This window comes from Sinocyclocheilus grahami, unplaced genomic scaffold (assembly GCF_001515645.1).
Source record: "Sinocyclocheilus grahami isolate Dianchi unplaced genomic scaffold, SAMN03320097.WGS_v1.1 scaffold20.1, whole genome shotgun sequence".
Classification (NCBI taxonomy): domain Eukaryota; kingdom Metazoa; phylum Chordata; class Actinopteri; order Cypriniformes; family Cyprinidae; genus Sinocyclocheilus; species Sinocyclocheilus grahami.
The window spans coordinates 1,928,975-1,943,582 of NW_015505199.1; the positions used below are offsets into that span (position 1 = coordinate 1,928,975).

The following is a 14,608-nucleotide window of genomic DNA, read 5'->3' on the forward strand; positions in this document are numbered from 1 at the left end:
TGCAGCAATAAAACTGCTAGTATAATTTAATGCAGGTGTTTTTGAACTTTGCTGATTTAAAACATGATCAAAATACTATCTATTTTGATGGCAAAATTTCAAATAAGAGAGGAAGTGACAAATATCGGTATCGGAATCGGCCAATAAGTGTATCGGTATTGGCCCCAAAAAATCCTATCGTTGCATCCCTGACTGTAACAGATACACATGCATGGAACTTAACAAATCCCACACTAATTAACAGACAGTGTCTCGGGGGGCTTTGTTACTTGTCGAACATTGTCACATAAAAGCCATACAGATGGATGAAAGGCATGCTTACAGTCTGAAATACACAAGCAATGAAAATAAGAGACAGGCTTGCATCTATTGTCTTCTTTGTTTTTCTTAATTACTGTTATTTGCATACTGATAAATTTACTGCTTTTTTAAACCGATTTATTGGTCACAAACATCCAGTGTTTCTTAGAACATTGTTGGTAGTTTTCAGTAGGTTTGTATGTTTAGAGAGGAGAAAACTCACTTCTGATGGAAATGTCACTGACTTGTTTTAGCCATTGCAGTTCTAGAAAGAAAGAGTTGTTGTATTGCTCCAGGACATGAAGACATTTTACCATGAAAAAGAAAAATGTCTGATGACTTTTAAAGGAGTTCCCCCTCTGACGCTCTACTTCGAAACTCTGGGTGACATTTACAGAAAATTACTCTTTTAAGGTGAAGCATGTCATTCCTGCACCACTACTGGCAGTAAACAGATTAAAAAAATAAATAAATAAAAAGTTTCCAAGTAGGTTTCCCCAAAACATTTTTAAGGTCATTCGGAGCCACCCTGATTTTTTACTACTTTTATTTTTTAATTGAAATTGACTGTGATCTTTTCTTTGACCTTTAGGGTCATAAATGTGACCCTAATTCCAGGTGACCTTCAGAGGGAAAACACAGATGACGTTGTGCAGGACGAGCACCTAAGTGACCAGGAAAATGCCCCTCCGATTCCTTCTGGCCGGCCAGCTGATGGCAGCCAGTTACCTATGGACGCAGATGGATGGGAGGAGACAGACTTTAATCGAAACAAACTCCGGATTAACCTTGGAAAGGTGCAGCAACCGAGTAAATATAATAATCCATTTGAAGTTTTATAAATCAATTTCACTTAATTTTTTTTTGATTTTATGTTGCAGGGAGGTCAAGAGGAAGATGGTAGCCGGGGTGTGTGTCCTGTGTCACCACAAAGGGGTTTGGACTCTCCGGGTGTGCAGGTGCACTCGCTCAGGTACCGACGGGTCAACAGCCCTGAATCTGACCGCATATCTGCTGCTGATGGACGGGAGGGTTATGGACAACGGTGGGTCATAAATTTACTTTGGATTTGTCCAGATTTTGTATTGACTGATCCAATCAGAAGTTAAACGATGAACTATCCATTTAATAATTTTAGTTTTACTGTTTTGAGTCATAATAATGTGATGCTGTTTTTGCACATTGCCATTTATCTGTTAAGTTTCAATTTAAAAGAGATAATAATATAATGATAAAGAGATAATAATACATCGTGTTGGCTATTTTTCACTGGTAAAGTTTTAATTCACTACATTATTCAAATAAAGATGAGTATTCACACTACCGTTTGAAATTTTGGGATCACTAAGAATTTTTTGTTTTGAAATAAATAAGACATTTGTTCAGGAAGGTCATTTTGTACTTTCTATTCATCAGAAAAAAAGCATCATGACTGTTTTCAACCTTAATAATAAGAAATATATTTCTTGAGCACCAAATCAGCTGATAATAATGATTTCTGAAGGATCATGTGACTGGAGTAATTAAAATTCTGCTTTTCCATCTCAGGAATAAATTACATTTCAAAATATAGGCCTATTAAAATAGAAAACAGTTATTTAAAATTATAATAATATTTCACGATATTACTGTTTTATTGTGTTTTTGATCAGATAAATGCAATAAAAGTCTACATATTTTTATGTACTTGTATATGTTCTTCTTTGTATCATTTAGCATTATAAATTCATAATTTATTCCTGTCTCAGCTCTCGAATGGATATCCTGGGTTCTCCTTCTCGACACGTTTACTCCTCGCAGCCCGCTCAGATGCTGTCCGTCGACGGTTACCGTGGAGACCGCGGTCGTAATGAGGCCTCTGCATCAGTGGACCAGGAAGCCCACAGCAATGCCTTCATCCGCTCCGTCCCACTTGCGGAAGAAGAGGACTTTGACAGCAAAGAGTGGGTTATCATAGACAAAGAAATGGAGCTCAGAGACTTCCACCACCTCCCAGGGGCTGAGCCCACCACATCCGGCACTACGGATGAGGAGCCAGAGGAATTACGCCCTCTGGAGGAAGGAGAAGAGCGGCGGAGACATAGAGGGACAGATCTGTCCGTCAGACCCAAGACGTCACATGGCGACCATACTACACGAGGCATGCTGCCTCTTACAGAGGAGGAGGCGTCCAGGAGGAGCGGGAAAGGCCAGTCAACATCAGCGGAGAGCCCTGTGCAGTCGCCCTGTCACTCGCTACCCTCTGGACGGCCGCGGCGGGGAGAGTCAGACCCCAATGGACCTCAGAGACAGGTAAGATTATCCTGACTAAGATGCACTGACATTCTTATGCTAAAGATGGAGAGCGTTGGTGGGATTGAGGTGAATGAGGCTGAAAATATTTGATGGTGGTAAAGAAATTATGAGGTCCAGTTAGAAGAGCTATTATAATTTGTTTGTTTACATACACTTTTTTGTTTTTTTACACAGGTTATATTTTGCATGCAATGTTTTCAAGCTCATGACATGTTAAAGAAAAATGGTCTGGATTAGATATTTAAAATTAAATCAGGAAAGGGATGTTTATTGATAAGAAACCTGCACTTATCAGGTGAGTAATGGATTTTAGCCAGCTAATAATGAAATTAATGATAATGAAATGTCACATAAGATGGCAGGAACATTATAATGTAATTTAATGTAGTTTATTTTGCATCGCATCTTGCTATTTTGTTAGTTCTCTGCTTGCAAAGCAATGACAAATATTTTCAAGATGTTATTCATATATTTTAAATATATATTAATGCATTTTTTTATATTTTACACAATTTAATACAAATTTAATACAAATATTTGAATATACATTACCATTCAAATGTTTTTGAAAGAAATTAACACTTATAATAAGAAATTATTCTTGAGCAGCAAATCAGCACATTAGAATGGTTTCTCACGGATCATGTGACACTGAAGACTGGAGTAATGACTGCTGAAAATTCAGCTTTTACATCACAAGAATAAATTACATTTTAAAATCTATTAACACAGTGCTTCCCAACCCTGGTCCTGGAGGCACCCCAACACTGCATGTTTTGCATGTCTCCTTAATCAAACACACCTGATTCAGGTCATCAGCTCATTAGTAGAGACTCCAAGACCTGAAACTGGTGTGTCAAAGACAGGAGACATGCAAAATGTGCAGTGTTGGGGTGCCTCCAGGACCAGGGTTGGGAACCACTGTATTAACATACGAAACATTTACTTGAAATTGTAACAATAATTTACAATATTACTGTGTTTACTGTATTTTGACTAAATAAATGCAGCCTTGGTGAGCATAAGAGACTTCTTTTAGAAACGCACACACAGGATTTAAGTATTGTATGTGTTTGTATTGCATTGTGTAAAAAAATAAAATGTATAACAAAGCTTTAATATCCTCTTTGGAGCACTTTCCATCCTCCTTTAATTGTGGTGCCTGACTTTTTTTAGCTACCATTTACAGAGAAGGACCTACATCAGGGATTTATTTTACCATAGAAAGAAATTTGTTCTCTTGTCACTTCTTCAAAGACCGAACATGAAATACTGGTTCTGGAGACCTGGTTTACGTTTATAGCACTTTTTTCTTTTTTGTCTTAAAACCAACTTTTAATGAATATGAAGGCAGTGCAGATGGGGTGGTGCTGTTGTCCCACTCCACTTTTTATAGGGTGTGTGCCTATTTCTTCCTCCCTTTCTTCTCTCTGTGTCTGTCACTCTCTCTATAATTCACTATGTCTGACACACAGACTCATGCCTCATCTCTTCTTTTCTGACCATCAAACATTTGATTTTCACATGATTTGGTGCAATATAATGATTCTTCTTTGCTCATGGTTGGTCTTTTGAAAATGTGTTATATGCAGAAGTTGAGCTGTAACTAAGGGGGTATTCAAACTGCTCATGTACACACTGCAAAGATACAATGTACGAGTGTATATCAAAAAGCTATAATTATCATATGTAAAGAATAATGAGTCTTTCATACTACAGCCTTGATGATATTTTTACATCTTGCGACTGTAGACAAGAAACATGAATACCAAACAAATCGTATTCCATTTGTTATGAAACCATTGTCCACTGAGGCCGTTGTGCGTGTTGTGTTTATGCTCATGCTGATTTCATTGCATTAACTTGCTGTTCAGTTTCGTTTCGTACACTCTACTACATGGATTTAATAAACATTTCAGTTGCTGATACTTTAAACAGTTTGATGAAGATAGCTTGATGATGATATTAAGATGAAAATTCTATTATCATTTACTCACACTCATGTCATTCCAAACCTTTCTTTGTGGAATATGAAAGATAGTTTGAAGAATGGCGTTAACCAAACAGTTTTGGTCGACAGTTTGGAACGACATGAGGAAGAGTAAATAATGACAGAATTTTCATATTTGGGTGTACTGTCCCTTTAACATTTACATCCCTTTACATCATGTAAATAACTCAGTGTGAACAGAACAGGTTAAACACTCAGAAGAGGAGTGACAACCATATTTACAATAGCTGCAGTGTGTGCATAGCCCAAATTTGATTTATTTTTTATTTTTTCCTTCCAGATAAATTACTAGATAAAATATCCTAACTCTTGATCTGTAAGGCTAAACCAGACCTTTGCTAATGAGATTTAGGGCTACATCTATCTGGTCCTTCAGAAAAAGATTTTTTTTACCTAGATACTGTCTTTGTGTCTTTGACTGCATTTTTGAAAATGAGGGGTCTACTGCTGAGCATTTTTACAAATTTCTTAAATTCTGACTGTGGTGTGCTTTTCTTTTTTAGGATGCTCAGCACTAAACCACTCAGTAAAAAAATTGCTCTAATTCACATTAAAGTTATTCATTTTCATATTTGAATGTTTGTCATCCCTCATAGTCCAAAGCAAAATTTGTGAAAATATTTCAGCCGCTCTTTACCACTAGGGTGAGCCAGATGACATATAGTAGACCAACAGTTTTGCTCATCTTAAAAGTTAGCCGGTTTTTTTTTTTGCTTTCATTTAGCCAAGAGGAAATATGTAAAAAAACACAAAGATGTGAAATATATATTTTGGGGCATTTTTCTGAATTACCTTTGGAAAAATGTGCCCCTTACATTGTTTCGCTATAAACACAGTCGCAGCCTTTTCAAGCTGAACTGAGATTGCTGCTCAAATCAAAACAGATGAGGATGCTCATTTCCCCAGCAGTCTTCACCTTTTAAATGCCCACTGCCTCTTGCTCGGCCTTTCGCTCAAAATCACGAATGACACGTTGATTTCACCCACGGAGAAAATACCAAGGCTGTCGCTGGAGCCACAAAAGAAGAGTGAAAGAGGTGTTTGCGGTAAGCACAGTTTAGGCTAGTCCCTTTTGTACCTGTTTGATGAACTTGCTCATTGTTTTTTTCTTATCTGATTTCTGTTTGTCATCTTTTTATCCATATTTACCCATTTTTATCCATGTGTGTTTGTGTCTGTATGCCTGACGAGTCATTTTTCGTAAGTTGTCCGCAATTACAACGATGGTTTTCTGACGATACCGATCAGCAAAATGGTTAAAGTACTTTTGTCTCGAATCTCTCAGCTCATTGTCTTGTACATGGACACATATGGCACATTTTTGAGAGGTGGATCTGCATCAAACGAACAGCCTCTGTGGAAAAAAAGAGGCTCTCAATGTTGGCCACCCAACCAAAAAGAAAAAAACATAGCTATCCCTTTAGCTTTGTCTCTTGTGAAAACTTGTTTCCAGGCAACCCATTGTAGGTCTGTGTAAAGAGAGACTGTTCCTCTCTTTCCTCTGAGTGTCTGGCGTTCTCCTCACTGCATGCGACTGGGGAGATGCCTTAAATGTTACAAATACAAATCCTCCACTGAGCTTGTGAATTTAAACGCATGCTCTTTCTCGTTTTATTTCAGATGGATGATGACAGGCCACACTCGGGCCCGCGCTCTAACCAGCTACGACGTCTCGCCTCCTATGTCTTCTCGTCCTCCACGTTGGAGACCGAGCAGTACCCTCACGCTGGAGGATCCTTCATCCAGCGCAGCCGCTCAGCCGAAAGCAGCCCGGCTCACGGTAACCTCCGGTGCGGCTCGAGACGTCACGCTCCCCTGCACCCACCTGGAAGTCCACGCAGCAGGCACTCCATGCTCAATGTGTCCCGACTGCAGATCCAGCAGATGCTGGCCAAACTAATGAACAAGAACAGCTGAGGAAAGCTGATGTAGTCTCTTCTCATACACCAAAGTGAAAGACTTTTTTTTTTGTTGTTGTTAAAAGGACGATTAATTATTTTTAGGGAATATGCAGTCTTTTCTGATGCAATAAACTGTAGTGGGCTGTAGGAACGGAATAATGAATTAGGGAATGGCGTGCTTTTACACAGGCTGTTCATATCTCGCACTTTCTGCTTGTTATGAACAGACGCTTTAGTCATTTCAATCACTCTGTGAGTAAAAATCTCAATAGATATTGCAAAGGTATTCAAAGCCAACATTTTCTTATTTATCTGCAGTTGTGTTTGTGTGCCTCAGTTGCATGTGTGTTGCATTTCTGCATAGCAGCTGTGGTCACCCTGAAATATACCTGATCACGTTATTTTAGCCTGAAGTGACCCGCTGCCTTTAATATGCAAGTTATTTCATTGTCTTCCATGCAACCATGCAAAAAAAAACATGATGTTCGATTTTTTATTTATTTTTATTTTTTTAACTTTTTTATATTTAATTATAATTTAGGCTGTCAGGCATTTTCTGAATCATCATTCATAGTACATAATGTTCCTTACACAGGCTTTCAATTTTACAAAGAAATTGTAGTTTTTCTGTGCTCTAAAGGTGCTTTGCCTCACAAAGGAGATGTTATGCAAGTTCTATGAAAGTGTTTTAAATGTAAAATGGAACCATAGGAGCAAATTGAATAATATGTCTATGCTTTTATAACCAGTGGAGTGGCATGCTGGAGTCTGGTTATCTTCTACAAAATAAATTTGAGATAAATGAATGAGCTTGTTTTGATGCTTTCATAAATGAAAGATCAGCACTCTGGATTTTGGTTTCTCTGCCACTGATTAAAATTATTATAGCCATAAAGTAAGCAAAAGAAGAAAAAAAAGACAGCAGTTTCCATTACATAGCATCTTTTCTTTTGTGCGTTTAGGAAGTTATGTAGATAAAAAGCTTCCATATTTGATTTAATCATGTATTTATGTGCATAGAGCTTTGAATGCACCATGTAAGCATTCTATCTCATTGAATACATCCTAGTTAGCATAGATTTGTGTTGTATGTTATTAAGTAGCAAAAGTATGTGTGCAAGACTGCTTTAGGGTCTTTTGAGTACTGTTTCTCACTATTGCACTTTAAAAAAGACACCGAATTGGAGCCATAGCTGTTTCCTTGGCGATGTGAAACAAACAAAATGCGATTGATTGCAATAAGATGGTTTTGAATTGAGAGGTATGAGAGGTGGTGTGCTTTTGTCCTTTTCTCAATTAAAATCCACTATTGTTTTGTTGTTCTGAGAAGGAGAAGTGAAAATAAGGGCATATTCTAGAAAATATTATGTGCATAAGTAGGACATAAACATTTAGCAGTTAAATAGCACCTTTGTTGAGTAATCTTCATGTTATTAGAAAGAAAGTTATAAAAGAATAAAATCTAAATATGGGATTTCACAAAAACTGTTTGTTCACGCTAGCATAAAACTCGTCACTTTTTGAGGCCTTTTTATGTATGTAATCTAGACAATCTTGAAAAGCTTGTGTACAATTTAAGCAAAATTAAAGTCTTTGAGAAAAAAAACAGCTGGGTTGTGTGGTTGTACAATGTGTAGGAATGATTGTAATCATGAATAAAATGATTAGAAAAAAAGTGTAGAAACTATTCTGAAATTCCGCTGCCATTCAGTATGTTCTCATGTACAGTAAGTTAGGCTATCAATGTCAAAGTGTTTTCAAGGCCTTTTTTTGGGCCCCCCCCCCCCCCCCCGCACTTTTATTTGATCGCATTTACTGAATTGTGCATCTTCAGTGAGTGAATAATAAGTATTTGAAATTGAATTAGAACACAGACATTTCAAAATTCAGAATGACTTGGTTTTTTAATATGTTTCTGGTATGGTCACAGTCATGGCTTCTCACATGAATGTACTGTTTATATACTCAAACAGGCTGCTAACTCTTGCACTTGTTTTGCACATCTGCTTTTGCCTGGTTTACATCAGTGTTTTTAGCAGAAATTTTACAGAAATGACACCGACATTAATTGTGCAAGAAAAGTCGATATTGTTGAGACTGTCCAGGTCTGTTGACCAGGGAGTACTGGAAAGACAGTGCTGTTCAAAACCTTGTTCTTGCATGACTAACAAATGAAGTTGGTCCATGAAAACAAATGAAAATGTAAGACAATTTTGTATGGCTTATGTTATGCCTTTATGTTCCCATGAATTGTATGTTGATTGTTGATTTACATGCTAAGTGATTAACAGAGCAACTTCCTTGATGTCTTTTTGAACCCAATATATTTAATTGACAGTATTCAGAATATTTAATTCACAAATAGCTCAGGACAGTAGAGAGTAAGGACTTGTCTCTCTTCCGTCTTTGTGCTTTCAAGATCTACCATTTAAAGTGTTAGTATGGCCCATATGTTTTTTCAAAAGATTTTATTTTAGGTTATATACAATGTTTACAAATTTTTCTAAGGCCTTTTAATTTATCTCTACCTGAACATCTGCATGCGATGCTCTGAAATGCCAAAAAGAAAGTAATCTGTCACACTCCACTAAACTGCTCTTATGTCTAATGAGTTTTACTTGCCTGTACACAATGCCTTTGTCACAATAACACCTTTTATATGAAGGAAAATGCTGTATTATAGATGTAATGTGCATGTTGTATGATATATTGTTGATTGCAGGGGCATTCTATATAATGTATGTAGGGAGATATGATGGATCAAGGACATTCGGAGCATAATCTTGCCCACAGGGAGTGATAAGCGGTGAGAACCTTCACTTGAGCTACAATGAACTCTATTATGTTAGTACGATACCTGGCTGAAAAGCAACAATGTACACAGAACAACAGAAAAGCTCTAAAAGGAGCTGATACAAGCACTGACTTTTGTCGATATTTAATGTATTCAGTATATTTGCAGTTAAAAACAACTGTCAACGGTTACAGCTGTGATTTAAAAGTGTCTGCTGTAAAATAACAAATTGCAAAAATAAGTTGCAGAAGGTTTTATTTTACTTTTTATGTAACCAGGCAAGATTTTCATTTACAATGACGATCTGGTATTGCTATGTAATTTAAATTGGCTATGATCTGTTAGATTGATGTACAATAAGAATATTACCTTTTCTATAACAATATCACTGTACAGTATGCTTGTAATATTTCCAAGTAAAGCATGTATTTTAAACTTTTTTTAAATTACAGGATATGTGTACATCTACGAAAGATAAATTGAATCCTGTATACGTAAAAGCATGTTTTGGGGTTGGTTTTAGTCTATTTATTGTATAGAAAACCTGTATGTTGGGATACACTTGAAAAAAGCAAAATATGACTAGATGCTGTAAAAGGGAAAATTATTTAACACATTTTTGTGCCTTTTTATGTATGTAATCTAGACAATCTTGAAAAGCTTGTGTACAATTTAAGCAAAATTAAAGTCTTTGAGAAAAAAAACAGCTGGGTTGTGTGGTTGTACAATGTGTAGGAATGATTGTAATCATGAATAAAATGATTAGAAAAAAAGTGTAGAAACTATTCTGAAATTCCGCTGCCATTCAGTATGTTCTCATGTACAGTAAGTTAGGCTATCAATGTCAAAGTGTTTTCAAGGAAGATCTCACTGAATCAAAATCTCATTGTTTCTCATAGTTATTCTTACATTGCCTTACCAATATGGCGGCATTGTAACTTTTGCATTTGTATACTGTCTTTTAGGGTCCAACCCCGAGTGAGCCTTTATTGTCACCCACTGACTACAGGACTAAATCCCCATCATCAGAGAAGGAGATATTCCACATCCTTCCTAAACTGCAGGCAAAGAGAGCTGACTTCCTCACCGTCATGCTTACAGGAAGCCTACACCAGCGACGGGCCTTCACAGCCACACCACCTGAGACACAAGATGAGGGACCCAGAGATGACGATGTCACGAAGAGTGAATCTAGTAGTGGGGCAAGCCAAAAGAGCACTGAACGTAGTCAAGATGGGGCTCCATCCACCTTAGTGGCTGATGATCCACACAAGGAGCCAAAAGAACCAGGTTCGATGGCTGATGTAGATCCCGACCAAGAGGATATCTCAAAGACCCTTGTCTTGTTTTCACCAGGAGACACAAAGAAGTCTCCAAATGCTATAAATGGGACTGAAGTGGATCAGGGTGTGGCAGGATCTCAAAATGAGCAGTTGGATGAAGTTGGTCGACTGGTACAGATCCAGGAGGACATAAAACAGGCAGAGACACCTATAGATGGAAGGCGACCTGATGCAATTGGTGTTGACCCACTCATACAGACGTCTAAATCAGTGGCAACCATCTCAACCACTCAAGTGGCTTCAGCCTCAATTGCATCGCCCCCTTTCTCCAAAGTGGAGCGAACTTTTGTACACATTGCAGAGACAACTCATCTGAATGTCATGTCTTCTAGTGGTGCACAGGTTCCTGAACTTTTAGAGGAGGTTGAAGGCAAATCACAGGCCAAGTGGATAAAGGACAAGTCAGTCCTTTCTCAAGAGCCAGGAGAAGTGGCATGTGTCCAGTATGAAGTCACCTCTCAGACTCTTACAGAGGGGCCTCAGGTACTCAATGTTCAGGATGGGTCTTTGCCAAATGAGTCCGGTGAAAAACAGGATGGTCTTGTGATTCCTTTACCCTTAGAATCCAGGGAGCCTATCCATCAAGATTCATCAACTGACTCCAAACAGGACATGCAACCAAAAGAGGAACATCAAGAGGAGGACACAGTACCTGAGAGTGTTTCTAAACATCCATGGCTAAGGAGCAAGAGTCGAATTCCTATCCTAGTCCCAGAAGAGGAGCCAGGATCTGAACAATCCCTGTCCAACAAAGAACGACTACGTAGAAGAGCCATGCAGCAAGACCTGGCCCGTCAAGTTGTGGAAAGACAACGTCAGGGTCACTGGATGAGACTGAATTCCAGGACTTCATCCTCGTTATCTTCTGGAGACGAGCCCAAGAGACCTTCAGAGACTCTTTCTACTACGGGCTTAGAGGAAGATATTCATGAATCTGATGATTCCATCAACAAGCTCAAGAAGGAGGCTGAGGAAAAGTACAGAGCTGAGTGGCACAGCAGGATCCCACGACCAGTCACACCTATAAGGAAGCTTTCAACTAAACTAGTGGTTGCAGCTCCTGTTATTCAACCTGAAGCTGGGACTACAAAATTTGAACAAAAGGCAAGCAATGGGTAAGTCTAGTTTAATATAACTGAATTTTATTACATGTACACTAATTTTGCTCAACCCTGTTTACAGCATACCATAAGGTGATACATTAAATAGATATATGTGTGTGTGTGTGTGTGTGTGTTTTCACTTTAGCCCAAAAGTACAGTCACAATCAGGATCAAGTGCCCCAGCACTTCACACAAGATCAAAATCAACACTGTCCCACTCTACCATGTCAAGTGGAAGCAATCGCATGCAGCAAGACCTGGCCCGTCAAGTTGTGGAAAGACAACGTCAGGGTCACTGGATGAGACTGAATTCCAGGACTTCATCCTCGTTATCTTCTGGAGACGAGCCCAAGAGACCTTCAGAGACTCTTTCTACTACGGGCTTAGAGGAAGATATTCATGAATCTGATGATTCCATCAACAAGCTCAAGAAGGAGGCTGAGGAAAAGTACAGAGCTGAGTGGCACAGCAGGATCCCACGACCAGTCACACCTATAAGGAAGCTTTCAACTAAACTAGTGGTTGCAGCTCCTGTTATTCAACCTGAAGCTGGGACTGCAAAATTTGAACAAAAGGCAAGCAATGGGTAAGTCTAGTTTAATATAACTGAATTTTATTACATGTACACTAATTTTGCTCAACCCTGTTTACAGCATACCATAAGGTGATACATTAAATAGATATATGTGTGTGTGTGTGTGTTTTCACTTTAGCCCAAAAGTACAGTCACAATCAGGATCAAGTGCCCCAGCACTTCACACAAGATCAAAATCAACACTGTCCCACTCTACCATGTCAAGTGGAAGCAATCGCATGCCTCTTTCCTGTATTCCGGCGTCATCACGCCGCAGCTTGAGCACTACAAACTGCACTTTCTCTTCAACCCGTATAGCTAGTCCTTCACCCCATAGGCTACCCCTGCGAACCGCAGTTAGCGAATCCCGCAAGCAGCCATTTGCCCTCCGAGCCACTGTGGAGCTCCTAATGAAGTCTAGGACTACTACTTGCAGTGGTCCTGCAAAGGACAGTAAACCATCACCAAACCAACCCACCACTACATGTGTCAGGGATCGAACCAAAGCTTCTGCTCATTCGAAGAACTCAGTTCCCTTGAAAAGGGAAAAAAGCACAAGCAACAACACAGCTGCAGCCAGATAAATCACTGTGACTGCTGTTTACTGGGATCGTCTCTTCTCAATTACTTGAACATATTGCCTCAATTTAATCTGCTCCATTGACCAAAATTAACCTTTTTAATTAATTTAATGTTCTTCTTAATCAATGAATGGCTAGTTCCATTTTTGGATTCTGCACCAAATAATTTAATGTTGTACTTTAAGATGTAGAGCTTTTCCACTACATGTGTCAGGGATCGAACCAAAGCTTCTGCTCATTCGAAGAACTCAGTTCCCTTGAAAAGGGAAAAAAGCACACGCAACAACACAGCTGCAGCCAGATAAATCACTGTGACTGCTGTTTACTGGGATCGTCTCTTCTCAATTACTTGAACATATTGCCTCAAAATTTAATCTGCTCCATTGACCAAAATTAACCTTTTTAATTAATTTAATGTTCTTCTTAATCAATGAATGGCTAGTTCCATTTTTGGATTCTGCACCAAATAATTTAATGTTGTACTTTAAGATGTAGAGCTTTCACTTTGATGGAAGTTTCTACATAATAGAGGAGATGTCACATTTAGCTTACATGGTGCTATACTGTATATGTGTTGTTCTGTTGTGTATATTTCATTTAATATATGGTTTTTGAAGGTGTATTTTATTATTAGTTAGATGCCAAGTTGTCTTTGGCCCTTGACACACAATAATGATAAAATGATTATGTAAATTTATTTATAACATCTGAAACAATCATACAGTATATTACATGTATTTAGCCAGCACAAATTATTATAAACCACCAGACACAGAACGTTGTAAAATCTGCCACATATCTATGGACAAATGCACAAATGTCCTCTGGTCTGCAGCTCGGCCCTCTTTGTAAACCTTGTGATGATGGGCATGCCTTGTCTTTAGCTTGTTACAAGTGTTTGATGATACTGCTGTATGCTTGTACATATTCTTTTCAGTATTTCTTGCAGAGACCTCTTTATTTTTATCATGCAAAGGAAATAGTGAAAGATTTGGATTTTAATTTTGTTAAAGGAATATATTGTGGGTTCTACACCAAGTTGTCTCATTTTCTAAGCATGGCAGAAATTACACCATTATTAATAATTGTCAATACGGATTATTTCTAAATGAACGATTCCCACCTCTTTTGCTCTTATTACAATGGTGAGATGTTAATCAAGATTTTTGTTGGAATAAGGAGCATAAAATGATCTGAGTCTTAATCGTGTTATGTTGTTGTTTTTCACATGAGACACATTCCACATTCTTTCCAGTTTTTGAAAAAAATATACACAAAAACTCCATATAACAAACTGGTTCTTTTTTTAATGAGTCAGCCAAAAATATTCACAAACTCACTCACATTACCAGTTTGAATCAGACAATGACTCTTTACTGAGATAACATCTGAATCCCCCACAGAATCGGATGTTACAGCGTTGTTTTATAAATTAATAACATAATTTAAAAAAGCAATATTTTCATTGTAATTTTTATATTTGTTGGTGTTTTCTTAAATATCTGAAATTAAATTGACCAAATCTTGCAATAGAAAGAAAAAAGTGGTAAAATGGCTTTTCTTCTTTTCATATTTAATTCAGATATCTAACTTGTTATTTTCAATCCAAAAAAGGTCATTGGAACCAATGTATTTTCTATTTCCTCTCTCCATCTAGTCAGGTGAGGGATAGTGAACTTTTAAGCCCTAGACTCTTCTTTTTCTTG

The 14,608-nt window shown here is 37.9% G+C and overlaps 1 protein-coding gene across 1 annotated transcript in view; it reads left to right on the forward strand.

Moving 5' to 3' along the window:
* The window catches only part of LOC107556073 (tau-tubulin kinase 1-like), a 32,278-nt gene extending 19,297 nt beyond the window's left edge, over positions 1-12,981 (forward strand). The window contains exons 12-16 of the mRNA XM_016239074.1: positions 893-1,097; positions 1,182-1,345; positions 2,049-2,592; positions 10,267-11,759; positions 12,461-12,981. Of these exons, the coding sequence (XP_016094560.1) occupies positions 893-1,097; positions 1,182-1,345; positions 2,049-2,592; positions 10,267-11,759; positions 12,461-12,905 (2,851 nt within the window). The 3' untranslated portion in view covers positions 12,906-12,981. The remainder of the gene's footprint in view (positions 1-892; positions 1,098-1,181; positions 1,346-2,048; positions 2,593-10,266; positions 11,760-12,460) is intronic.
* The last annotated feature ends 1,627 nt before the right edge of the window (positions 12,982-14,608 follow it).